The 27,299-nt window shown below is 39.5% G+C and overlaps 1 protein-coding gene across 3 annotated transcripts in view; it reads right to left on the minus strand.

Annotated features, from left to right (window-relative positions):
* FRMPD4 (FERM and PDZ domain containing 4) overlaps nucleotides 1–27,299 on the minus strand; it is a 298,756-nt gene that overhangs the window by 29,260 nt on the left and 242,197 nt on the right. For all 3 annotated transcript variants that reach the window (XM_052664668.1, XM_052664667.1, XM_052664669.1), the window contains exon 5: nucleotides 2,450–2,495. In XM_052664668.1, coding sequence (XP_052520628.1) covers nucleotides 2,450–2,495 — 46 coding nt within the window. The remainder of the gene's footprint in view (nucleotides 1–2,449; nucleotides 2,496–27,299) is intronic.

The raw sequence follows: 27,299 nt of genomic DNA on the forward strand, positions 1-27,299 counted from the left end.
ATGAGATAACAAAACAGGCAAGTTATTTGTTTTGAGCAATGCTTAAAACTTAATCAGGCATCAGTAAGAATGATAGTCCACCTACAGAATAAAATGCTCAGAAATGATAATCAAATGTTATACTTGCAAAAATCAAAACTTCAAACTGCTTCAAGTGCTTCAGTCATCTTCTCCGAGCAGTGGTGATATGAACATAGGAGAGACTTTTATATTGATGGAAAGAACAAGAAAATCTAATGCTTTGGCTTGGTAACAATTAAATTAAATTTTAATGAGTTTAAGCATTAAACGAAACAGAATGTACTTAAGCAAAATGATTTGCAAAAGCTTTCAAAATTACTAGGTGAGCTACACAGTACTATAAATCTAAATTACCTCTACATTCACCTGCAATCATAAAGGATGGTTAACTTAGAAAGATGAAAACACGCTCTAAGTAGCACAAATAAAAACTATTAAGAAGTAGCACTCCTGTAATCCACCTTGACAGATATTTTTCATGCAATTATAGAAACAGAAAGGTTCACCATCACAAAGACAGCTAGCTGAAATATTTCTAGTGATGTTTTTCTGACAAGAATGGAGAAGAGGTTCTATCTTTATTTAAAAGTTCTTACTTTTCCTTTGACTGGTTTCTAGTTCATCTTTCCAGTTTTATAGGCAAAATTGTAAAAGGAGAAAGGGAGGGAGAAAAATTAAAGGAGAAAACATGAATATCATAATTTTTGAAGACACACTGTTTCCAAACTGTGAGACAAAATGTATTTGCCAGAGTACCAACTACCCTCATTACAACTGCTTCCTGCATGGAAGAATACAGATGGCGTATGGCAATAACCAGGAAGGAAAGCCAAGGTGGATGTCACGTAAGAGACTCAGGCACTATTAACAGAAACAGTATGAAGTCCAGCATGGGTCAGCTGCTCAGAGTGACTCAGGAGCCCCTAGGAGACTTCAGAGCCCAGGGTTTGCGTAAACTGAGGGAACCTGTGCTGCTGCAGGGAACAAACCTGGCTCTGCACACTGGCAGCATCTCAGCTTTCCTATCTCTATGCACAACTTGTTTCCACTGCAAGAACACTTGGGCTTGAAAGTGGTAAGGGAAGGACACTGCGAACCAGCTTGGCCCTGAACTGGACAGATAGTGAGATACAATGGGAGGGGGACAACTGGAGATCTGCCAGCTGCAACTGTCCTGTAGCTGAGGTTCACCCACTAAGCCCATATCATTGAACCATCCCAACTTTGAGATAAAAAAGGATCAGTTAAAGCTAGCACTGATAAGTACCATCTATCATATCTACTGACTGCTCTGTGGACATTTTTAGGGAGACAAACTCCATGCCTATATGAGATAAAACTTCTATAATTCCCAAAAGCGTGAGTTTCTCCTTAGCAGAGGTAGAGCTGGAGGACTCCAACAGACCTACCAGAAAGGAGCAACACAACCACACATATAAGCTGAACACATCAGTCTGCATAGCTGACACAAAACATACGCAATACTTTGGTGCCATTTCTGTCTCAGTAATGTCTGGAGGTAGATCAGTTATTAATTAGCTTTATGTGCTATGCAATGAGTGGAACAGTTTCTGCTTGCTGCAAATAGGGCTTGGACCCAAAGACCTGGGAAGATAGAAGGTCACGATGTACCTTCTTCTTCAGGGCAAAGCCTGGAGAAAGACTGTACCTGTGCTGTAAAGGTCTCCCACTGAATGTGAAGTGCACAGTTCATTTAGGTTTCAATTTCCCTTACATCCACTATATAAAGGCTTGCCCTCACACCAGCAGCACAGCAATGACAAGCCACAGCACCTCAAGGGCATAAGTACTGCACTTTACAATCCACTTCTATGGGCTACACATAACCAGTAGCACCAAATCACGAGCTCTTCTGTCATCTGATAGATAAAGAAAAGGATGAAACCTGTCAGCTGATGAAATAAGACAATCTGTATAAAAAGGAAAGTGAGTGAGGACTTTCCCCCCATATTACATACAATTTGGCTAGCTTCAAAGAGTTTAGGTTCTTTATTTAGCTGGACCATACTGTTAGTAGTCTTACTGCACCACCATGCCCACTCCCCGCTTCCATTCAGGCTCTGAAAGGTAAGTTACTCCTGCTTCACAGAGACAGAGGCAGTGCAGCAGTGGGGACTTGACCTATGCCACATCCCAGACCTCAGAGGATGACAGAAGCAGAACTCAGCATCCCACTCTGTGTACTTTCCTGGCTGGAGTTTAAAGATGCTGTTACTATTCAATTTGCAATACATTCTTTTAGTGCAGAATGCAGTAACACACCTGAAACATCACCTTTAAGAGACACAGCCCTTATCTCCTTCGTTCTTCTTATTGCCCAGATAAGGTAAAGAAATAGATAGAATATAGGCAGAGAAAAAGCTGCTATGTTGCTAGGAAACATTCAGAAAACACTGCAGATACTTACAGGGTAAGGTTGGACAACGGTAAGAAGGATTGATTCTTTGCAGCTTCTGTAAAAAGAAAAATAAGTAAAATCAAGTAAAAAGTCACACGTTTATGCACTACATATAATCAGCTTTTCTTTTTCATACAGAAAACTATATTAATATGGCAAATGTTTATTACAATCATGCATCAGAGAATTACAGAGATTAATAATATGCCAAAATTACAATGAATATTAAAAAATATTTTTTCTCCAATATAACAAACTGAATTGACTTAATTTTGCAGCTCATACTGTGAAATTTTTGCTCCAGCAGAGACCTGAATCCCCTAATGATGGCTTTTTCCAGTAAGAATGGAATAATATTCGATTAACTATATCAATTCATCATCTATAGATTACACATTTATTTTGGCTAGTTTACAAATGAAAGTCACTTTTTATGTCATCCAGCTCTTGTACACTTAATGAAGGATCCACTTAGTGTGATCCACTTAGTGTGGACCTGTCTGGGGGTAGCGAGGCCCTACAGAGGGATCTGGACAGGCTGGAGAGCTGGGCTGAAGCCAATGGGATGAGTTTCAACAAGGCCAAATGCCGGGTCCTGCACTTCGGCCACAACAACCCCAGGCGACGCTACAGGCTTGGGGCGGTGTGGCTGGAGGACTGCGTAGAGGAAATGGACCTGGGGGTATTGATTGATGCTCGGCTCAACATGAGCCGACAGCGTGCCTAGGTGGCCAAGAAGGCCAATGGCATCCTGGCTTGCATCAGAAACAGTGTTGCAAGCAGGAGCAGAGAGGTGATTGTTCCCCTGTATTCGGCACTGGTGAGGCCGCACCTCGAGTACTGTGTCCAGTTTTGGGCCCCTCACTGCAAGAAAGATATTGAGGCCCTGGAACGTGTTCAGAGGAGGGCAACAAAGCTGGTGAGGGGTCTGGAACACAGGCCATGTGAGGAGAGGCTGAAGGAGCTGGGAATGTTCAGCCTGGAGAAGAGGAGGCTCAGGGGAGACCTCATTGCTCTCTATAACTTCCTGAAGGGAGGTTGTAGTGAGCTGAGGGTCGGCCTCTTCTCTCGTGTCATTAGTGATAGGACCAGGGGGAATGGCTTCAAGCTACGGCAGGGGAGATTCAGGCTGGACATGAGGAAGTATTACTTTTCAGAAAGGGTGGTCAGGCACTGGAATGGACTGCCCAGGGAGGTGGTGGAGTCACCGAGCCTGGGGGTGTTCAAGGAAAGGCTGGATGTTGTGTTGAGGGACATGGTTTAGTAGGAGCTATTGGGAATAGGTGAACGGTTGGACTGGGTGATCTTTTAGGTCTTTTCCAACCTTGGTGATTCTATGATTCTATGATTCTAAGGCAGCAGTGTTTTCAAAACAAAACTAAAGGCAAAATTTAGCTCCAGATTAGTCTATTCTTTGTTGGTAGACGAACAATATCTGTTGAATATCCCAGTTAGAATGTTCAGTTTTCACAAGATCGCTGAACAAAAGGTCTTTTTTGAAATAGTACAGCTCTTCAGGATGAACCTAGTGAATGGAGAATAGATGTGATTTATTGGTTGGCTAACTGAAGTACAACTGATTTAACATGCCTGAACAGTTCAGCAGTACAAACTAAAATAAATCACACTGCATTGGTCTTATGTAGTGTCACCTTATACTGCATATTCACAACACTGACACACCATTCAAAAAGCCAAAAAGCAATGAGAAAAAAGAAGAGTCTGCAAGCTCAGTCAGAAAACCGGTCCTGAAAGTCAGGGCATACTTGAAGCTGGCAGATCTCTGAAAGCCAAATGACATGGTAAATTCTACTTCTGTCTAAGCCAGCAGTCACACAAGGGCAAGGTCTGACCAAATATCTCCAACCTGAAGTAAAATTTGTTGACCTTCAATTTTTGCTCCTCATATTAGATATTTGTATCACTGCATGAAAAGTGTGTAAGTAGACTTTTCAAAAGGAGGAATTGAAGGTTTACATTGCTCATCTGTGCTCAGAACAACAGAAATAAAATTAGTTCGAAAGAATGTTAAAATATATTAGAAAGAGGAGCTACATGTGAAAATTGAATGCTGCAAAGCAGAATTGTTTTTTCTACTCCAGATATAATTATAAATACTTCAAGGAATTTCCCACAATTATTTTTCATTTTAATAAAACCTTCCAAAGCTCTGGAAATTATTTACTTAATCATGAAATAGTCTTTATTTACAATGTTCATATTTATGAAAATTTACAGTCTGGTTTTAAGATCTGTAAACTACTGATAGCAGTTTTGAAAATCTCTGCAATTATTCTTTATCATTCTCCATTGTTATTCTCGAAAATATTATAGCTTGTAGTTCAGAAAGAAGCAATTTACATTCTGTTTTGGTTAACAATAGTTTTCCCTCTACTTTTTTCTACTCTACCTATCATATATTAGAGATTCTGAAAATACATGGTAAGAAGTGTAATTTATTTCAAGAATCTCACAATCCCATCTATTCTATCTGCTTCTATCCGATTTGTCTCTGGTCTATTAATCTAGGAATATGTGTAGATGGAAAAGTTCAGAGTTCCTACTTACAGGATAAACCACATCCCTGGGGTAAGTACTCCATGTTACTTTCAATCCATTAATTTGTTTCACATGAAATCTAAGACTACAACCAGCCCTGCCTCCTGCTGTCAGTTACCTTAGAGTGTTGCCGTTATAAGAGAAAATCAGCTTCTAAGGAATATGTTTTCCTGTTCTTCATTACTCTTGGATCCAATCTGTCCAAGTGCCAGTGTAGGCAAGACTAACGACAGCCTTTTTAAAACAGAAGGTCATTATATAAGATTTATTTTGGAGGCAAGACTTTCTTATAGGACAGGCACTTGCACTGGGAGGACACCAGAGCCAGGACCTACTCAATATCTGAGGCTATAGTTAGGCCATTTGGAGTATCCAGACTCAAGCATGTTACATATACATAAAGCAAGTGCTGAGCACGATTTATAGCCCTCTCATAATTGGAGAAAACATATTCTATAAAACACGTTACATGCAGAACACAGCATAGTTGCAAGAGAAATACATATTTCATCAGTCACAACTCAACCATTTGTTCCAAAACCTCCTCAACACATGATGACAAAATTTCACATCATTTTCTACTTCCAGTGCTGTTAGAAAATCATATATAATTAAACGATAATCCTTGTACTGCTCTGGAGACTCTATTGTGCCATATATTGTATATATCAAAACAGTGGAAAAGTACTGGAATTATTGACCACACACTGTGATCTGCAAATATTTTTTTTTTGACAGTAGAATGCATCAACAGTTTAGATGAAATCGCATAAATGAGGTACTTACCACACCTAAGTTACTTTTTCTAAACACCTTCAGAAAGATAACAGCAGAGGCTAAAGAAACAACTGTAGTCTTACTTTCCCTCTGAATTGTCTTTTCCCTCTTTAATAATCTGACTAATGTACAAGAAAATAGATATGCATATATTGCAGATATTTAATTAACTTCCATACTCATTTAACCATGACCTAATTATTTCTTTTTTAAATTTAGACTTGTCTACATACACTTTTTGAAGCAAAACTCAAGATCAATTATATGCATTTCCAAGCTTTGATAACACTTTCGGAGTTTTTGGGTGCTCTACCATCTGACCAGCTGACAAGAAAACAAAACAAAACAAACAAAAAAACAAAAAGAAAACAAACAAACAAAAAAGTTTCATAATGTTTTTTTCATTTCCTGAGATTAGAATCAAATAGTGAGCACAAGGCTAAAATCTCAAAACTGCTATGGGAATTTTGGTGATTCATCTATTTGTCCTTTGCAGCGCTCTGAATGGTGATTTCATTTGTCTGTTCTGGCACTCCTTACAGCTACTTAGGCTGCAACAATGAGAGAATACAGATGCTGTGAGAATCAAATTATAGCCCATTATAAAGGTTAAAGTTGCATTACTAAGTGTAAGGCATCTCGGACTACACAAGATGTTAACATTCTGCTACAATTCCAGCCATTGACTTTGTCTGTAAACTTGCATCTGGAAATTACTCTTCTGCTTCTCTTTGAGCTGCAAGAGAAAAAGGCGTATGGGGACAGATGGGGGCAGTGGGAAGCTTCTCAGTATCTGAATGATACGGAACAAGTGTCTCTGTTCTTTCTACATGTCCTGTATAAGACGTTGTACATGAGTAAAGACAAAGAATGTATATTACATGTATTCTCTCTTAAGAACTGAGAATGGAAAACTATACCAGTTTATAAACTTTTAACAGCTTTGTATACTAGAGGTGTATGAAGTTTCTTTCCCACTGAAGATGAAGAACTTAGAAACTGACACATAATAAACAACATAATTTACATTTTTTAGCAATATCATTTAATATAATTCATTCTGTTCTATTTCTGGACTTTCTGTTGTGTGTTGGGTCTTACGAGATAGATAGGTCCAAATTCACAATTACAGTGTGAGATGCCATGATTGGTGGTATGTTTGACGCTACGTTTTTCAAATAAGAAAATGGATCTCAGTGAGTCAAAAACTAACTACAAAATATATCAAGTTACCTCAAATGCCATATTCAAAGGTAAGAAAAGTAGAACTCATCTTTATCTAGTATCTAGGCTAGAGAAGAATCATTCAACATTTGAATGTCTTTCATTATTATGAAGATTAAGGCAGTAATAACGAGCAGAGTTTGCATGAGAAAGATAAAGTCATTGTGTTGTGGTACATTAAGAAAGATTTCTAAAGGATCATTTTGATTTGAGCAGTATATACATTTCTACATAAAACCCATTCCCTTTGCAGCAGTTATTTTCACCTGAGGGAGCTCCAAATTTTATTTCTCCAGACTTCTGTCACATGCGATGGCTCCTGAGGGAAAAAAACTGCTTGCCCGAGATCTACCTGGGTTTATCTCCAAGGCTGGAGACAACTGCTGGAGGCAGGGAACTTGGTGGGACAGAGTGGACTTGTCTCAGTCTTCCCACAGTGTGTGCTTCCAGGTCATGCAATGTTGTCAGCCTGCCTGGGTGGACAGCAGAACCGTGACAAGCTGGGGAACAAATTCTGTACTCAGTGAAGCCTATGAAACAATGTAGGGGGATGAGGGAGAGGGGCTATAAGAAGATAATGACTTTCCCAAGGCTATTTTTGTCACAGGAGAAACAGTAGTGCACAAACACAAACATTCAAGCTAAAAACCCATGCAGCTCATCTCCACTTAACAGAACTCCTCCAGCAGGTATCAAGGTATGGGGGTTGTCTCTCCATTTTCTGAAGGCAACACTAAACCACACAAACAACGGACAATTTTTCCAAGATACAGTAGCTTTCAATTAAGAATTAACATTAAAAGGAAAAAAAAAAGCCAAGGTATTGTGGGCAATCTGCTTCTGGCCTCTGGATTACATGCACCCATAGATGACCAGTTTGGTACAAGCTGAAGAAGTTGACTTCTCAAACGCTAGGCAGATGATGTTTTCCAGACAAATTCTAGGAGAAGAAAGGAAAACAAACTTTTTCAAAAGGCTACCAGTACACAGTGCAATAACTTTTCAAAGGACAACAGAAGGATTTCAGTCTGTGCACATCCAACTGGCTGCAAGGACCTCTGCAGAGTCTCTCCGGAGATCCCGTGCACCGCTAGAATGGGCACTGCTGCCATCATGGAGGCAAGGCAGATGCCGCGCATGGCACTGGAACTCAATCTCAGCGAGCAGCAGGAATGCAGCAGGCAAAAAAGAGCAGCAAGAGGCTTGTGAAATAATGCATGTTACCATAAAGGATGAGATGTGGAGCCTAAGCAAAGGGAGAATTGGTAATGCTGCATGGTATATGGATAAAGAAGATAAGAAGGCTGTGTTCACGTCCCTGCTTTCAAAAGGCAGAGAGATCACACATTTGGAAAGCTTGCAGCTACTTTTTCTTTCCACTGTTAATAGTAATGTAACTGCCCTTAGCCTCACTGTCATTGCAGTAAAATCACCTTGACATCCAAGCAACGTCAACCTGTGAACTCTTGAGGCACCCTGTTTAATTAGAATTGCTCTTCTGCTTTGCAGAATCCTATAAATTTATGTCTGCTATTAAATATGTGAGGACATTCAGTGGCAGAAGCAATCCACACAAGAATCTGGGAATTTTACAGGATTCTGGTTCAAATGTCTGAGCCCTAAAAGCAGCAAGCAATGGATGCCTGAGATGAATACTGTCCTATAAAGTTGAAAAGATATAAGCACAGGATTATTACTGCACTGCAGGATCAAACAGCAGCAGAAACTCAGCTGAGAGAAAAGATACTCTGATTCTAACATAAATAACTTCAATAATAGCATACAGAAAATTACTGTCAAAGCAAATTGTGTTTTATATAAATGTACTGTCTTTTAAAGGTCTGGTATGGTGTGAAAGTCAATCTTCAAAATTGTCACAGCCTGCAACTGGCACTAATTGGAACCCTGGTTGGCATTCTCCATAAGGGGCCAAGAAGTGAGTGTGCCTGCAGGCTGAGTTACGCTCTGCTCTGACAGAAGTGGTCCTTTCAGATCAGGGCTGCGGCACACTGGTGGGCTTTCATACAGAAGATACCTTTTCAGATGCCTGTGCAGTAATGGCTTTGAGAATAAAAAAAACCCCTCCTTTTCTCTAAGGCTTTCTATCTGTCAAGCTTTCACATGTAGCAAATTCACTCTTGTGTTTCCTCCTGTATTAGCACTGTGGCAAGGAAAACCCTATGAAGCAGAAGTTCTTGAATTTCAGTGGTTCACAAAGACATATAATAACCTGCAGCCAAAATATCCTTCTGTCCACAAATACTCAGAGTTGCCCAGTTGCCCAGATGCTAACATGCTCAACTGTAAGCTTATAACTTTTGATAAATAAGTTACCAAACTGTTAAGTCGAACTGTAAATACCTGTGTGCACCATACAAGACTGCCTTGATAAGACTGCGTGGAATATCAACAGCAGTGTTACAGTGCTATCTAATTATTGAGCAATGCCACCTGCAATCCTTTAACAGGCAGTACTTGCTAGCTTCTTCTTATTACATCAGTCTTCAATTAAAGACTGGAGTCTTCAATTAAATTCTGGAATGCAACTTTGAGTATCAGCAATATACAGAAAACCCTGCAGTGACTGGTCATTACTTAGACAGCCATTTTCCTATCTGGACATATTTAAGATGTCCCTCACTGAGCCCCAGCCTAGACCAGGAGAAGAAAGTTATTAGGAGTTAATAGCTTCGGTGTAATCTACTGCATCAGGATCATTATTTGATTATTTTGGCCACTGGAAAAAGAGAGAGACAGATGGCTATATATGTGCATTTGATGGAATGAGATTTTCACCAAGTCATGCTAGCATGTTACTGCCACACTACCATAGCATAAATCATTTCACACTGCATGGATTTGCTATACTCCCAAGGAGAAAAACATAAAGAGTTACTCCCCTATTAATTAATTGCTCAGCTGTCCTCTTCTAATTAGACTTTCTGCACATTAGTTCTAAAGGATCAAAGGCAAATAAAGTGAGATAATATTGGTCTCTCAGGTCACATTTCAGTGACCAACATTTCAGTGCTGGTTTTCCTACCATTAACTGCCAAAGCCTCAGTAGCTCTGAAGAAAAGTTAATTCTCAAAATGCAATAAACACAGTGCAATGTACATCAGCCTCAGGATGTCTATTTATGAGCCATCTTCAGGAATGGTGTTATGGATCTACTAAACAATACTCTCAGATATTTACGGAACAATTGGTGCCAATCTCTCGCCTTCATTCACCAAACTGTTGATTCCATCAGATAGTGGTGACATTTAGGTGTGTTAAACCAATGCAAATAACTCGGTGACAACTTACCTTTTGCACTTATACTTACTGAGGATTTCAGGAACTTGGACTTTACTGAAATAGTGAAGTTGCAGAGCAAAATGCACAGAATGATGAATTATAACCATCTTAGAAGATCTAACCAAAGCTGATGCAAAAGACAATGTCTTGAAGCCGTGGCATGAGCTCACATACCGATCCTTTGGTGCATCCACCAGAGACCTTGCAATGATGATGAAATCCAGTCCAATTACTCTGTCATTTCCTAAACTCAACTTCCAAAACTAAAGCCATCAGGAATTTGTAACACTTGCACACATGATAATGGCAAAATCTAATTTAAAAAAAAAAAAAGTAAATATAATCAAAATAGTCTTCTAATTTTCTAAATTTTTATAAATACACGTGTGCCCCAATGAGATTCAGAATTCCTTTATCTGTGACAGAAAGAAAAATACTGGACACTTTGAGTGTTTTCCTGTAAGTGTTCCAGATGTTTCTCTATCACAAATACAGATTGTATGGAGAATGACTTGAGCACAGCCCTGAGGAGAAGGATTTAGGAGTGTCGGCTGATGAAAGATTCAACATGAGCTGGCAATGTGTGCTTGTATCCTGGGTTGCATCAAGAGAAGCATGATCAGCAGGATGTGGGAGGTGATTCTGCTTCTTTACTCTGCTCTTGTGACACACCACCTGGAGTGCTGTGTCCAGTTCTGCAGCTCCCAACACAAGAATGTCATGGAGCTGTTGGAGCAAGTCTAGAGGAGGGCCATAAAGATGATCAGAAGGCTGAAACACCTCCACTATGAGGACAGGCTGAAAGAGCAGGGGATTTTCAGCCTGGAGAAGAGAAGGCTTTGATTAAATCTTATAGTGGCCTTTCAGCACCTGAAAGGACCCTACAGGAAAGCTGGAGAGGAACTTTTTACAAGGGCACGTAGCAACAGGATAAGGAGAAGTGGCTTTAAACTAGAAGAGAATAGATACAGACTAGCTATCAGGAAGAAATTATTTACTGTGAGGGCGGTGTGACACTGGAACAGGCTGCCCAGAGAGGTTGTGGATGCCCATACCTGGAGGCATTCAAGGCCAGGCTGGATGGGGCTTTGAGCAACCTGGTCTAGTGGGAGGTGCCCCTGCCTATAGCAGAGGGTTGGAACTAGGTGATCTTAAAGGTCCCTTCCAACCCAGACTATTCTATAATTCTATGACCTGAACTAGATGAAGAGGGGTTTTCTGGTGCTATACTGAATTTTCAGCCATTGCTTATATATCCAGATGCAGTCACATAGGGTTTGAATTTCAACATCAACAGTGGAAACAGACAAAATAATGGAAGGACTAAAGGAAATGAAATGATGAGGTGACTTTCCAAGCCGTGAAAATTGGTGTTATTCCATTCCTTTATCACACTGCAAAAAAAGAGGTTAACAATTTGATCTAGAAATTCAAAGTGATTCTTCAGAGAAAAAATCTAACTTAAACAATTCACATAGTGAAGCCCTGTTCATTCCAGACTTTTTTTTTCTTTCAAGGAGATGCAATATAAACTTATGGTTAGGAAATAAATTCTCTTTTCTGATAGTTTTATTTTTAATTACCCTTATGTGTGAAAATATACTACAAAGTAATAATCATCATCTCTTTAATTTTTTCCTCCAGTTTTAGTGCAGCAGATCTCTCATGCCTCATGGGAAGGCAAAATTTTGATTTCATTGATGCTAGGCTACTTCTTTTCATTGCACATCTCAGAGCAGCATGCTTAAGATGTGGATATCTTGACAACAGGGAAAAAAAACCTGTCTGAATAGTTTCACACAATCAGGAAAAATCAGCAGCAAAAGACCAACAGCTATGGTCATGGTTTGTTATTACACTAAATCAGACTTTCTATGCCAAATGGAAAAAGCTGGCTACTTATTCCACAGCTCTGGACCAGTGTGTGAGCACTGTCTATCAGTTCCAACAGACTCAGAAACTCTGACAGCTCATGTTTTAAATAAAGCAGATTTTATGCATGGTCTTCCCTTCAGCAAAAACCATAAAATTAGCGAAGAAACCAACAAAAACTTCATGGCACGTCTAACGGCTAATTTCACAGAAATGTTACTACACATGCAGGCCATACTCATTTTAAATGGCACTGGTGACAGAATGAGCAAGGTGCAGCTCAGATACCATTAATCACAAAACTGAAGCTAGTCTGACAAGTGACTGCTTATGGCAACTACATGGAAGGATCTGTAGACCAGTGTACTTGCTGCAATTGTCACAGAATCTTCTAGCACCAGGCAAAGTGCTGGCGCTTTCATCAACAAAACTGCATGCTCTAAAAGAGGGTGCATGCAGAATGTGGAAATAAGAAAGTGAAATAAAAGATAGCTGAAGAAGTCAGATACTGTAAAGAAATGACACCTGTATCAGTACGAATGTAAAAGAGGTCTACGTGAGTTTGATATTAAAGAGGAGGAGAGATCGCAAAAAATGACAACAAAATCTCAAATATATTTTTATTATGTGACAGATTAACCATAATCTTTTACCTCCAGAGCTGTATTTTCACATGTACTGAAAGCAACAGAAACCATTACAGCTGCTATTCATAATCTGTACTGCACTTGTATTCTCTTCGGATTAGGGTATTATGCTTGTAGTAATGAAAGGTCAGGTGTTCACTCACATCCTTCCTGTAGCTTTCTATTTTTTACACTTCCTTTGTGCTTTTCAAAAAGCAAAACATTAGGTAAGACTTCACTGAGAAAATGTTAAGCTGAATACATGTATTAAATGCTTTAAGAGCATCTTGTCTTAGAGAATTATCAGAGCTCTTGTTAATAATACATAACATTCACTTAGAACTCTTTTGGGTCAGACATCTTTCCCAAACATCTCAGCTCTAAACAAAGAAGAAAAAGAAAGATGCATTCAGAAATGAGATAAAGCTCTTGAATTCTGAAGAACACTGTACTTATATATTATTCTCTGTTCAATATTATTGACTTTATTAGTATTCCTTAAGAAAAGAAAACAACATTCATTCAAAGAGTAAATAGTATTTTTCTTTCAGATGTTTGAATGCTGTTATTGCTGGTTTTAACTCCTACCACCTTTATGAGAATCAGATTGTTTGACACAATCTAAGAGCATCTTTTTTTTTCTTTGCTATGGTACAAGTTTATCATTATGTTTTAAATAATTAAAGATTGATTGGAATAGTTTTAAGAATAACTGTTTCAATGGAACAAAAGTCATTTAATTCCTCATTAAGAAAAATTTCAGTGGTCAGTGGCTGGGTTTTTGTAGGTTTTATTACTGTTATTTTATCTGCAAGGTTAGACAACTGATGGATACCGAGCTGCAGAGACTAATGCAGAATGATTTTTCTTACTGAATCGGGAATAGAAAATTGGTTGGTCAAATGCCAAAGACTTATCCATGTGCCACTGAAGCAGCATAAATCATGGTAAATGTGATTTTATAATGATTTGGACAGGCAGCAAAAGAAGTTACTCTTTTCAAACTACCGTGCACATGGCACAGTAATTCAGGCAGCAGCAGAGCTGATGTGCAAAATGCTTGGCTGTGTTTGTGTCCTCGCACATTCTTTAATATATTTAAGATGCGGACTGATATGTGGAGAAAATGAGTAAAAACTGTTTCCAGCCAGTTAACCTTTTTTTTTCTTCTTCTTAATGTTAAATTGTAGCATTTATTGAAAAGTCCTGCCATGAATATATATGAAATGTTCAGAATGCAGAAAATTCAAAGGTTTTCCTCCCCTATTGTTTGTCTGTTCTTTACCGAAGTACCATTTATTTATTTATTGTGTTGGCAATCAATAAGACACGGCTTTAGAAATCTATTTAAAGCTCAAAATTTTGTTGATTTTCAGTGGATGCATTTAAATATTTGCACTGGTTAGCTTAATAATCTGTTTTCCCTAATGCCCTCTTTATTTGCTCCCCTTTCATATCACAAGAACTACACAGCCTATTTTACACTTACAAAGGATCACTAATAAAAGTCTCAGTGCACAATTAAAAGTGAATGTACGCTGCACATAAGGTGTTCCTTAAGACAAAACTCAAATTACTCTTGAGTAGAAATTCTTCCCTGATAAATGCAAAAAGTACTTTAAAATATAAGGGGGGAAGGAACGTTTGAAATGGGGAGAAGAAAATTACCAAACAAAAAATGAAGCATAAAATGGTGAACAGTTGCATTCTTACATCCACACAAAAAATGAAGACATAATTGCAGTGCAGTTGGACATACCAATGCTAGCTTTAATCTAGAAACCATGGGTAACAAAAGCAGTAAGAACACGATGCCAAACTCTTCACTACTGATTTCCCCCCCAAGAAAACACCCCCGCTTGCAAAGTCAAGCCCATGTGTTGTTATCCGTACCATCCAGCCTAGAGTTCACATGGGGATACACAGTGTGCTGCACACAAGGCTGCCCAACCCACTGCCTCTACAGCATCGCTGAGCTCTGTGCTGGGGCAAAAAAGTGAAAATGAGTCAGTTTTATCACTGAAATACAGTCCTCTCTTGCTCCTTAAGCTGTGGCCAATAGTCAGGAGTGGAGAGGAGGACACTAAAACACCTCTCTACTCCTTAGAAAGCAGTGAGGGGGAAGCTGTTTGCGGAGAAGAAGAGGGGGCGGAGATGTAGTTTGCTGAAGGTGGTAGGAGGGAAGATGGATGTTGGCACAGGAAAGAAAGAAAAAAGGACTGAATTCATACAACTTGCTAAAAGATTTTTCTAGGTATTTTCAAAATACTTTGTTTACTTGCATTTTTCAGATAGATCTTGTGACTACTTGCTGAGCACATATTTATTGCCCTAAAGAGAGTTATAAGTAAAAGTAAGTGAACAAAGATCATTTGCTATATGGAAGCATCGTATCCTTTGTCATGACGATGGCTGCAGCATAAATGGAAAAATGAGCACAGGAGCAACCCTAGCTGCAGTGTGGTCTGTGTCCGTCACCTCCCTTCACTACAGGGCTTCAGCCTATGTTCTTCTGTAGGATGGTAAATCACCCCAGTGCACAGAACAGCAGGACAAAATTAATGCCAATCCTAATATTATAGAGGCACAGTTCATCTCCCAACAAAATGAACTTGGTTATTTTGCCCTTTCAGCTATGGAATGAGTTGGGGAAATGAAAGCAGAGCTATCTCTCATCCAGCTGGTCCGTGGTGCAGGCCTCTGCCTCTACCTTGCTGGTTTGGATAAACATAATAAGGACTATTACATACAATTTCCCAAATAAATATTCACGCTGATGAAGATTCTTGCCAGAATTCTTTTTTAGGTCACTGCCAGAAGCCAATGCAATGACACTGACACTGTTCCTGTGGGTCAAAGCCCATCTTTTCAGAGAGTAGACTCTTAGCTTTCCAAGTGGATACAGTGGTAGTACTGGTCAAGTAGACCAATTTGTTAAAGAAATTGATCCTGAGAAGAATTATTCTTTTTATCAGCAGACTTAAAAGTACTTACATGGCTTGTAACTTAATTCATCTAATAGCAGCAGTGCTGGGCACCACAGGCTACAACATACCCTGCCATCTAGGGAAGAGACAAAGAAAAAAAGCAGGTAACCTGACAGGAAAGCTAGCTGCAGAGCAGGGAAATAGCGTATTTTCTGCTGTGGCAAGCTCCAGGAACATCCTAACATCATGGCATCAGTTTCCAAATCTCAATCTCTACTGGCCACATGCAGTAAGTGAGGTTATCATTTAGAGAAATTTTTTCCATCCAAGAACAGTTCTCACTCAGGGAAAAGATGCTTCTTTATCAATGTTATGGCCTAAATAACAAAAAGTATAAGATCCTTGCTTTCTGGAACTAAAATAAGCAGGTTGTGGATGCATGAAAGAGGGAGAAGTTAACAATGCAAATGGAGAAAGATTTTGTTTTGAAGTACATTCTTGTCTTTTGGGATAATGGATTTTTTGAGTACTCATCAGTAATCTTGTTCATGAAGTTTTCCGTTCCACAGGTGAAACAACTGAAAAGAACAAAACATTTCTCCTAATCTCATTTTATGCTTTTCTAATACACTTGGAGAACAGTGAAATCTGAGCCAGATGTAAGTCACAAGATCCAGACTGGTGAGTGGATTACTTTACTACATACAAAAGATAATACGTATTTTTCAAAGGCATTTGGTTCTTTAGACATGGGAGGTTCTATATAAAAGAAAACTTATGGTTAACTGAGTTAATATCTTTCTGTATGACTGCCTTGCTGTATCTTCAGAGCTGACAGTGAAATAGTAGATGTCCTTGCTTCGGAACAGATTTAAAATTACAAAGCTGCTCTCCAAAGTTTCCCACAAGGAACGTAAAGGACTTGATAATTTTTTCTCCGCAATGAAACAAGATCCCATGGATGGCTGATCACTTTCCATTGTAATTGCTTCTCTCAGAGGAATTTCTTCACATTAGAGTCAGATTCTCTGAGAAAAAGTTAGTTCCTTTTATCTCTTCCAGGCTTTAAATTAAATGTAAAGCTGTTCGCCTGTTTCACAATTTTGTAGCAAGCCAACTAGGAAAAGAGAGACAGATCTTTGTGACCAGTGACCTCCTCTACTGAATCTCAAGACTATTGCCACGGGAAGTTTGTCTCAAGCCAGAGATAGTATCACCATACTCCTGGATATGAAATTATATCATTTCATTTTGAAACTTACTTCTGCCTTGCTGCTTGAATGCAGAAATGGTGGAATGTATCCTGAAAAATATATATTCTACAAAGCTGGAAATCTGGCATTTGTGTACTTTGCAGCTGAACAGGGCTCTGCCAGTGCCCACGTGGGTGCTGATGCCCACAGCAGGAGGCAGGACCAAGGCTCAGAGCTGATGCAGGCACCCCCCTGGGAAGGCCACAGCCTTTACTTCCAGCAAAGCCACAGTTATTTGACACAAAGCACTTAAGCAGGAAGAGTTCTTCTTATGCAATGCTCTAAGCACAGGTTATTACATAAAAGGGGTGAGGGCATGCCACGACTTCAGCCTGCGGCTGCCATTTTACATCAGTCCATCAATAACCATCTTCTGTGCAAAGCCCGCGCTGTCAGCCTTGGCTGTGCTCGCTGCTGGCACATCTCTAGGATGCAACACAGCAAATTGCAAATCCAAGGAGGTGAGAAACTGCAGCTGAGATGTACAATCCAGCTGCAGAGCTCGCAGCCCACACAATCCTACTAACAGTGCCTCAGAGGTACGACAGAGCTGCAGTTGCCTTGCAGCATGAGGTACCACGGTACGAGGTACCATGGCTTATGGTATTCCCCAGACACTTTCTGGGATCAGAGGGCCAGCTTCATGTAATTTCTCCCATCTTAAGAATGTCTACAGGTGACCAGTTAGACCAGCAGTCTAGCTTTAAGCAGCTGGAGTTCACAGAAGTGGATTTTTAATCAGGTACAAGAGCAATTTTATTGTTAAATAGCTACACTGGCTGGTCGCACACACTAGTAAACCAGCAGGGCGCTGTGCAGCTGCATGTAGGGTCTAGGCACTAAACTCCATTGTCTGAGCATGGACATTGCAGGGCTGCCTCCTGTGATAGGAGCCAATTAAAGTTTGCTGCAGACAAACATCTCCCACATAAACAAGCAAAATGACTTCAGGAATTTTGCAAAAAAAAATTTTTTGCAATGATTTTGCAAATGATTTCACAAAAAAACGAGATGTAAAATGCACTCTGTAAAATAACTTCTAGAAAGGACAACCTTAAGGGCTCACAGATTTCTTCTCCTGGGTGCAAGTTGCAGTGTCTTGAACAGCTTGTACTGTTATCTCATTGTTAGTACACAGAGGACTTTCATTTAGAGCTGGTTGATGAAGTCATTAGGCGCCACAGATATCCCTCACTTTAGCTGCAATCATGAGATAAGCAAAACAGCTTCAAAAGTCTTATCTTGTTCATTTGTACATGCTGACAATGATCTATCTGCACAAGAATAAATTCCTTGTTCCAAGGACATGCATTAAAATTCAAACCTCAGAGGAGACATAACAGAAGACTTAGCAAACAAAGGATATATGTTTTTTAAGACTATATATAAAACAGCAAGATTAAAAAAGACTTGTCAAAATTCAGTCTGACAGAAATCACCATAACATTCCCTATGTTCCAATGGACATAATATTCTTCAAATAGTAATTTGTCTGAGCAACCTGGAAATTTCCCAGGAGCCTAATTATACTGCAAATGTGATTTTAAAAAAGAAAATTAAACCATTATTTCAAAATTACATTTATAGTTGATGAAAAGTGGCAGATTATGAGTACTGGCTAGCAGTTTCTTCACATATACAGGTCAGGATTTTGTCACATGTACAAACGAGAACAGTTAAAGAGTCCACTCTCAGGCATCATTTTGGCCTTTAGGATAAACCTATCAGCTAAAAGTAGATTAGAGGAAAAAAAGGTCTGAACAGGTAAATCACAGAACACTGATAATGCATTTTTATCACCTGCAAGCTAAACTAGATACAAAACTGGCTCTGTGCATTTCTCTACTTCCTCATGTTCTGCACAGCAAAAGAATAACAGTTATAGAAAACAAAAATTTCAATGTTAATGATCGCAGAAAATGATCCTGTTATTAAAAATATCTTAAATGGTGTAACCTTTTTCTATTCTTTTCCTTTTTTTCCTTCCTTTCCATTTTTAAGGTATCTTATTAAGGTATTTTTCTTTTCCTCAATTTTATCCTGACTTTCTGCATTTCAGTGATAAATAATGTCAGTGCATTAGATCTCTGTCTACAAAGGATCAACAACCACTATATAAAGAAAAGAGGCAAAGAAGAGAAGCTACAGAGCCAGATTCTCAAAGTTAATCACTGGAAAAAAAAAATGAAGGAGGGAGATCAGAGAGCTCTGGAGGGATTTATTTTGTTTGCTTCCCTCCCTCCACCCTCTCCCCCATTGCAGCTTCCCATGAAATTTTCAAAGTTCATACCTTCCCTGTGGCTTTTCTGAAGATCCAATTTGCAGGAGGAAAGCTTCAGGAAGGTAAATTGTAACGGGGCTCTTTGCCCCTCAAAATCCAGAAGTTTAGCAGTTGAACCATGTACTATCAGCATTTCTACAGCAATTAGAAACAATGCACTCTGCTAGTTCTTTGCTTCATCCTGTGAGACCAAATGTCTCACTTCTGCTTAGCTGCTCTCCACGCTGCTGGTGCCAATATCATTAACCTATTTATTCAGCCTGATGCACCTGAGTGTTTTGCAAAACATTTTGGTGGCAAAGAGATTCCTCACTTCACTTGCAAAGCTCATCATGCCTTGCTGGAAGTCAGGGCATTTTTCCTGTTCAGGCAGAGTCCTGAAGAGCTATTCCCTTTCTGACCCTGGGCAAAAAAAAACAAACAACCAAACATATGCTCCCAAGAGAACATGTTTTGGTGGATTACAGGCAAATTCATTGGTTATGCACAGCCAGCCAGCAGATGTGTACATGGGAAGACACACTTGTGTTACGCTGAGTTCAGAAGTGGGTCACAAAGATGGTCAGAGGGCTGGAGCACCTCTCCTATGAAGAAGGGCCAAGGGAGCTGGGCTCACTCAGCCTGGAGAAGAAGAGGCTTCAGGAAGACTTCTTTGTGGCCTTTAAATATTTAAAGGGAGCTTATTAACAGGAGAGACTGACTTTTTATGTGGTCACGTAGTGATCAGGATGTGGAGGAATGGCTTTAAAACTAAAAGAGGGTACATTTAAGTTAGATGTTAGGAGGAAATGTTTCACCCAGAGGTTGGTGAGGCGCTGGCACAGCTGCCCATAGAAGCTGTGGTGCCCCATCCCTGGAGGCGCTCAAGGCCAGGTTGCATGGGGCCCTGGGCAGCTGAGCTGGTGGGGGGCAGCCCTGCCCATGGCAGGGGTTGGGGCTGGGTGGGCTGTGAGGTTCCTTCCAACCCAAACCATTCTGTGACTTTAGGATTCTACAAAACAGACGTTATCAATAGCATTCATTCAGTACTGCTATGGCATATGTAGAATAACAGACAGGGAAAAAAATAAGTTTATGGTTTTTCTAATTAGAAGAGTAGTAGAAATAAATCTTCCCTAAGAAAGAGTATTATGTAAACAAATCATTGTGTGCTCTCTGTGACCTTCGTCTGAAACAGCCAGAGCTGGTCCTATCAAATACAAAATGCTGGAATAAATGAACTTTAGATCTGATTTGTTCTGGTGATTCGTAAATTGTTTATTCCCCTTCCAAGTGATTAATTTGTTTCATAAAAGCTTGTGATAATGCTTAGATTTAGAGGTTACATAGCAGACACAGTACTGACATTTTTGGTTGACATTTGCTTTTCATCAAAGTTCTCCTGAACTTCAGAAATCACCAATTAAGTATTCACTGGATGGATTGTAATTGTAAACTCAGAATCGAACATACTTGCTCCATGTAAAATGCTCAGTTTAGAAAGGAAGACCATTTTGCTGAAATACACATTACAACATATGTACTGCATACATGTAGTATATATGAAATTATATAATATTTATAATTTTTATATATATATTTTTGCTATCAAATTGCTACATAATTTGTTTAGCTTATTTAAAGACTATTTTAATGGGTCAGAAATTGAAATATATTTCCGATTCAGCCACCTTTGTGTCTCCAGCTCTAACATCATGCTGAGGATTGGAAAATTAAACCAAATAACTTAGGGGAAGTAAAAACAAAAAGGTAAAAAGTAATGAAATTTGATTTTGAAACTTTATTACTATTATTTTTAGTGCAAAGAAGATAGTGATGATGCATCCAGAGGTTTTTCTTAGAATCCATTGGGAAAGTGGCTAAATTACATGAGACGATTGTGAGGAAGAGGATGAATACAGGAGATGTGCCAAAGGAAACTCTTCTGGGCACAGTCTCCCTTTTATCCCCTTCTAACCTCCTTTCATGGTATGACAGCCTCAGGAAAAAGAACATGAACTGCTTTATATCAGAAATGTATCTCAGTACTCTAAACTCCGTGCATGAAATAATGGTGCATCAAAGCCTACCACAACTTAAAAGCTGTGGCTCCAGTAATTATAAACAGTGGATCTTCTGTTTTCTCATTTATGGTGTTTAACAATTTTATGCTCTTTCCATAACCAGCAAGACTGGGCTCACACTTAAGGCAGATTTTCACTCAGATGTGTGAATGTCAAGACTTGTAACAGAATTAGCTAATGGTTTAACTTCGACTTGTAACAGGAATACTGGAAAAAGAATTCCAAGTACTATGGCTATAGCTCAGTAATTATATAGAAATAGTCACTGGTTTTTTTTTTCTTTTGTAGCTGGAAACAAAGTTAAAGGCTACTATAGCAAGCTACAACAGCCCTTACTGTGTACCCAAATCCTCTGCATCCTGCCCTAAAGATGCTGATGTGAAATCATTGCAGAGAGGTGAAAAAAGGTAATGAGTGCAACAAATCATCACAAAAATACCACAAAACTTTTTTTTTTTCAAATCTGTACTTGGTTTCAATTATTTACAATTGTCATTTACTTTGATTTATACAGATTCACAAAAACTAACAACCTAAAAACTCTTCCAGTGTCTCACCCCTCTATGGTTTTGTTTTGCAATAAATATAATCAATATTTATCTTCAAAACAGGTTTGGCACACTCGTTATATGTAATTTTGACCTTTTGTTTCATTAATCTCTCGGTAGATACTATTGTGAACACAGACAGTGATGTGAAACTGAAGGGAAGAAACTAGGGAGAGCAAACGAGATCTGCAATGATTAGCATTGATATCCACTGGTGATGCCACATAACAAAACTATTCTTTGAATTACCGTAGATCAAATAAGCAAACACTTTCTTAAAGCACTCTCTATCATTTGATAGCTGTATCCTCCATAAATTGTCAGGCTACAGTGCAGCTACTACAAGTAATCCATGGAGTATTCGAAAAACAGCCTGATTCAAATCCCCCTGAAATCAATTAAAGGATTTCCACTGTCTTAAGCAGGCTCTGGATCAGATCCATTTTGCTAAAGGATGAACATCACTGCATAGTTCCCAAGAAAACTAAGAACAAGCAGAAGAACAATACTTTCCTTGTCCCTTTCAAAAGATCTTTGTCAAATATTTCATTTAGCAAAGGCTTAAAGAACTAGGCATTCCAAACTAGACAGTAAAAAAAAAAAAACCAAAAATCTAGAAATAGGCAGTATACACTTTAGAATTTTAAGGTTATTGCTATAATTTATGGATTCAACAAATAGAATATTAATCATATTGCATGCTAAACAGTTTTCCTTAGGAAATAAAATGGGCAATATTCCCTGTGCCTGCAAATTTATCATCTATGCCAGGTAAATAAAAATAACAAATTTACAAAACTACAGAAGTGCTTTATTTTCTCTTGTCTATTTAATAGGCAAGAGTTACAATAAATAAATAAATCCAGCACTGGAAAGTCAGGCAAACAGCACTATCCCTGCCATTATGTAAGAACTGTAAAATGCTGCTTTTTGTTACTCTATTTACAAAAAAACCCTGCATTGTTAAACAGTTATTCTAACAAGTGGATTTTTGACCAAAGAGTCACTGATGTTTACCTTTATAAATTAAGTTAGACATAATAGGTCATGCTTATAATGATATCACCTTCTCTGAAATAACAGATGAGTGTGTTGTTCCTTCACTATGAGCAGCAACCACTATCCTACTTATCCTACTGGGATATTCATACCACGCTGCCTCATGCATCAGGTATTTAAATGAACAGCCTTGACAAAAGCCTTTTTCCCCCCTCGTTGTTAATGACACATATGCAAAAGCACTGTGATTATTCTAAAACAGCAGCTGAAGTAAAAACCCTCATGGAGACAGTGGTGATCTGTCATAAAGAGAGCATTATGAAGACAGCAGGCAATTTGAAATCCCAATATTTTTTGCTTGAGACAATTTAACTGTTCAGAAGCATCTATCAAACACTTATACAAGCATATATTGGAATAGTTTTTAAGTTTACTATTTGCTCAATAGACTATCAATTCTCTGAAATATATGAAATGTGTCATAGGAACACACTCTAAAATTGTGCAGTACACACTGCATACAGACAGCATTCTGGTAAAACACTGCATTTCTAATGAAGATGCTATGAGAAGTTAATCCTTACTGTAAATAAATTATTGCTCGAATAAAAGCTTAATATTAGCTCAGTAAATCTTGTCTGATTAAGGCATGCATGCCATTATTTTCACTGAGCACACTGTCTTACTGGGAATGAGGCATAGGGGTTTCATACACACACTCAGACTCTTTGTGTTGGTAAACTTAGAGCAGGTGGGAGTTTGGATTAGAGTTTGGATTGGTTAGTAACTGCAGATTACCAGCTGTATCACAACAACAGATGTAGTTTTTTGAGCTACTTACTGCTTCAGAAGATCTTAAGAGCAAAATGCACCTTCAATTTGACTTCCCACAAACACAAGCTCCCCCGCTAACCAGAGGTGGCAGCTGTTTTTGTTAACATCTGCTTGAGCTACTGCGCAACTTTCCAAAGGGATACAAGATCTTCACTGAAAGACTTGAAATAATGGTGAGCAGCCACAATTCTGCACAGACTGTGCTCATGGGCACTCACCTCTTCATCACCCTATGTGTACTCTCCCTCATCTTCCCCAGTTTTACTAGCTGTATTTTCTCTGAGATGGGATGTACTTTTCTACTAAGTACATCAGATGCCTGCTATCCAAGTTCTTCCTCATTCAGATGTTCATATTCAGATAAATCTATCTAGATTTCTCCCACAGTATCCTATCTGGGGTGAACTTCTTACATCTCTTATAAAAGGGACAACTTCAGGCTCATTTTCATCACTTCTCCCAAACTACCCCCAATTACTAGTACACTTTCAAGAGAGGACTGCACTGCAGACATGGTTACATATAAAGTTTATGCTGCCTCTCCACTCCCACTTGATACTCTTTTCCTTTTTATATCCCTTTTATAATCATTCTATTAGCTACAATGTACTGCTCTGAAAGATCTGATTCAATGGATTATTTATTGCAACGGCATGCATGAAATACTCCTTGAAGTTTTTCCCTAGGATGAGTTCTGTAGCCAAAGGGACCAACAGAAGAACATTCACACTAATGACTTTTAATCCACTTACTCCAAGCAATGACCACATCCTTGTGCACTTCACCTTGGACACACTTCTCCTGAAGCAAAGCTTAAACCTGTCAGAGGCCACATTCAACACACTGTGTTGGGAAATAGACCCCAACTTGCAATGCCAGCATGTGTCTTTCAAAGCTCCTGTCCCTAAGTGTCTGCATTTCTGGAATTTGACTGCTCCAACTACTGCCATGTGCTAGTAGTGCACTCAGGGAGAGCTGGGAATGTTCAGTGTCTGGTTATTACAAAAACACACTTCACATAATTAATCATACGATGGCAGACACTACATGATTTCTTCAAGGCTGCTCTGTCAAGTGCAGTTCAGCGTCAGCTTGCAAAGAAGTCAGTATATCAAGACTGCTTCCTCAGCTAAAAAGTGTAGCAGAGAGCAGAACTGCCTCTGAGAGGCAGGCACCATGCATCTTAATAATGATGCCCTATACATAACTTCTTTCCACAACCTCCCTATTTACCTCACCTCCTCTTTCCCACAACTGTTTTTTTTTTTTTTCTCCAATCTTACGGTGCTGTTCACCAAAGGTCCCACTCTACCCTCAACATGCAACCTCTTAGCTCAGGGGCTGGAGACTGTGATCTCACAGGTCCTGGGCTTCACTAGCCCCTTGGTTAAGGCACGTTTCAGGAGCTGAGCACTGCTCTTTCTGTGCTTTAAGTCTGAGCAAGATGATCTTGACCTCTCTCAGAGGACAACTGTAGTATTTGGCACACAACCCTAGTGGGTGTACACCTGGGCTTAATAACCCACCAGCAGATACCTTCTGATGCACACAGCTCCCTCAATACCGTTCCCTCAAAAACTCCTGGAAGGACAAGGCAGTCCTCTGTACTCCAGTGTACATTTCCACAAGGACAGAAAGAGCTAAGAAAAGGTTTTGCTTCAGGACAGGGAAAGTGGCTCAGTATTTTCAACAGTATTTCAGCTCCACCTGAAACACCACATGATAGAACACTGAAATGCTTAGTTGGTCAGCCTCAAGTGTCAGCTTTGCTTTGGATCAGGCTGACCTCCAGCTCTGCCCTCCTTAGCTCTTCAAACTCTCCTAGGAGCTGTAGTTCCAGCTGCTGCTGCCTGACTTCCAAACCTCTTGATGCCCACAGCCTCTCCTAGGATCCACTGTCACCAACAGGGTCCCATTTCTGCACTCCCTGCGGGAAATACCACTGACATCTAAGGAAAAGTGTCTACAAAACTCTGTTACAATACATCTCAAATGGATTAAATTGACTGGATTAAGCATCTTTAGAAAAATGTAAGCAGTATATATACATAAAGCCATAAATGACCTGAATATCCCATGAACACAAATTATCTAAAAAACAATAAAATAATGAATCTAGTAATACTGTGGTAGCGGTTATATAAACCAGTGGTAGTGGATATACATATATAAAAACAAACAAACAAAAACAAGTACGTTCACATCACTCTACTTTAACATATAATTTCCTAATAAAGCAGGAAGAAGGCACGGGTTTCTAATGCTGGAGAGAATCACAATGACATGTCAGAACTGTCACTTTTTATTTACCACTCCCTGGTAGAAATGCAGTAAATATTTAAGATATATAATTTTAAACTCTCTGACACAATTTTTTTAATAGAATGTCATGATTGCGACATGACATTCTAAGCGAGCTGCAAAGCTTCAGGTTTTCATTTTTTAGAAATGCTCACATTCCAAATCCACGATAAAAAAAAAAAGCTTTATGTAACACATTCCCCTCTTTATCTGCACATAAATAGAAATATATGCAAATGCATATACACAAATGTAGAAGACACAGTATGCATAAGCAAATAGTACACACTATGCGTAAAGGATTCTGTGTACTGTTTATCAACAACCTAGACAGTGGAATTGAGTGCCCCCTAAGCAAGTTTGCTAATGACACCAAGCTGCCAGGTGTCGCTGATAAAACAGAAGGAAAGAATGTCATTGAGAGGGGCCTGGACAGGCATGAAAAGTGGGCCCATGTGAATCAAATGAGGTTCAGCAAGGACAAGTGCAATCCCAGGTATGTGTACAGACTGGAAGAACCAATTGAGGGCAGCCCTGCGGAGAAGGACTTGGGGGTCCTGGTAGATGAAAAACCGGACATTAGCCAACAGCCTTGCAGTCCAGAAGGCCAATGGTATCCTGAGCTGCATCAAAGAAAGGATGGCCAGCAAGGAGTAAAAGGTGATTGTCCTCCTCTACTGTGCACTCACGAGGCTCCATCAGGAGTACAACACCAAGGTGTGGGGCCCCAGCACAAGAAAAACATGGAGCTGCTAGAATGGGTCCAGAGGAGTGCCACAAAGATGATCAGAAGGCTGAAACACATCTCCTGTGAAGACAGGTTGAGGGAGCTGAGGTTATTCAGTCTGGAAAAGAGAAGACCCCAGGAAGACCTCACTGTGGCCTTCCGGTACTTCAATAGAGTAGGAGGAGACTAACTTTTTAACACGGCCTAAAAGTGATCAGGACGAGGAGGAATGGCTTTAAATTAAAAGAGGGAAGATTCAGGTTAGGTGTTAGGAGAAAATTCTTTATTCAGAGGGCAGTAAGGCTATGGAACAGCTGCCCAGAGAAGATGTGGGCACCCCATTCCTGAAGATGTGCAGCATTGGCTTGGATGGGTCCCTGGGCAGCGTGATGTGGTGGGTGGCTGCTCTGCCCATGGCAGCAGGCTGGGACTGGGTAGACTATATGGTCCCCTCCAACCCGAGCCTAAGATGGACTGCATGGGAAACATTTTCCCAGCAACTATGCCATCACAGCAGCTGTGAAATAGTGGATCATCTCTGCTGGTGCAGATTTTTGTAAGTGAGGCA

The sequence above is a fragment of the Tympanuchus pallidicinctus genome, unplaced genomic scaffold (assembly GCF_026119805.1).
Source record: "Tympanuchus pallidicinctus isolate F22 unplaced genomic scaffold, pur_lepc_1.0 scaffold6, whole genome shotgun sequence".
In the NCBI taxonomy this organism is placed as follows: Eukaryota; Metazoa; Chordata; class Aves; order Galliformes; family Phasianidae; genus Tympanuchus; species Tympanuchus pallidicinctus.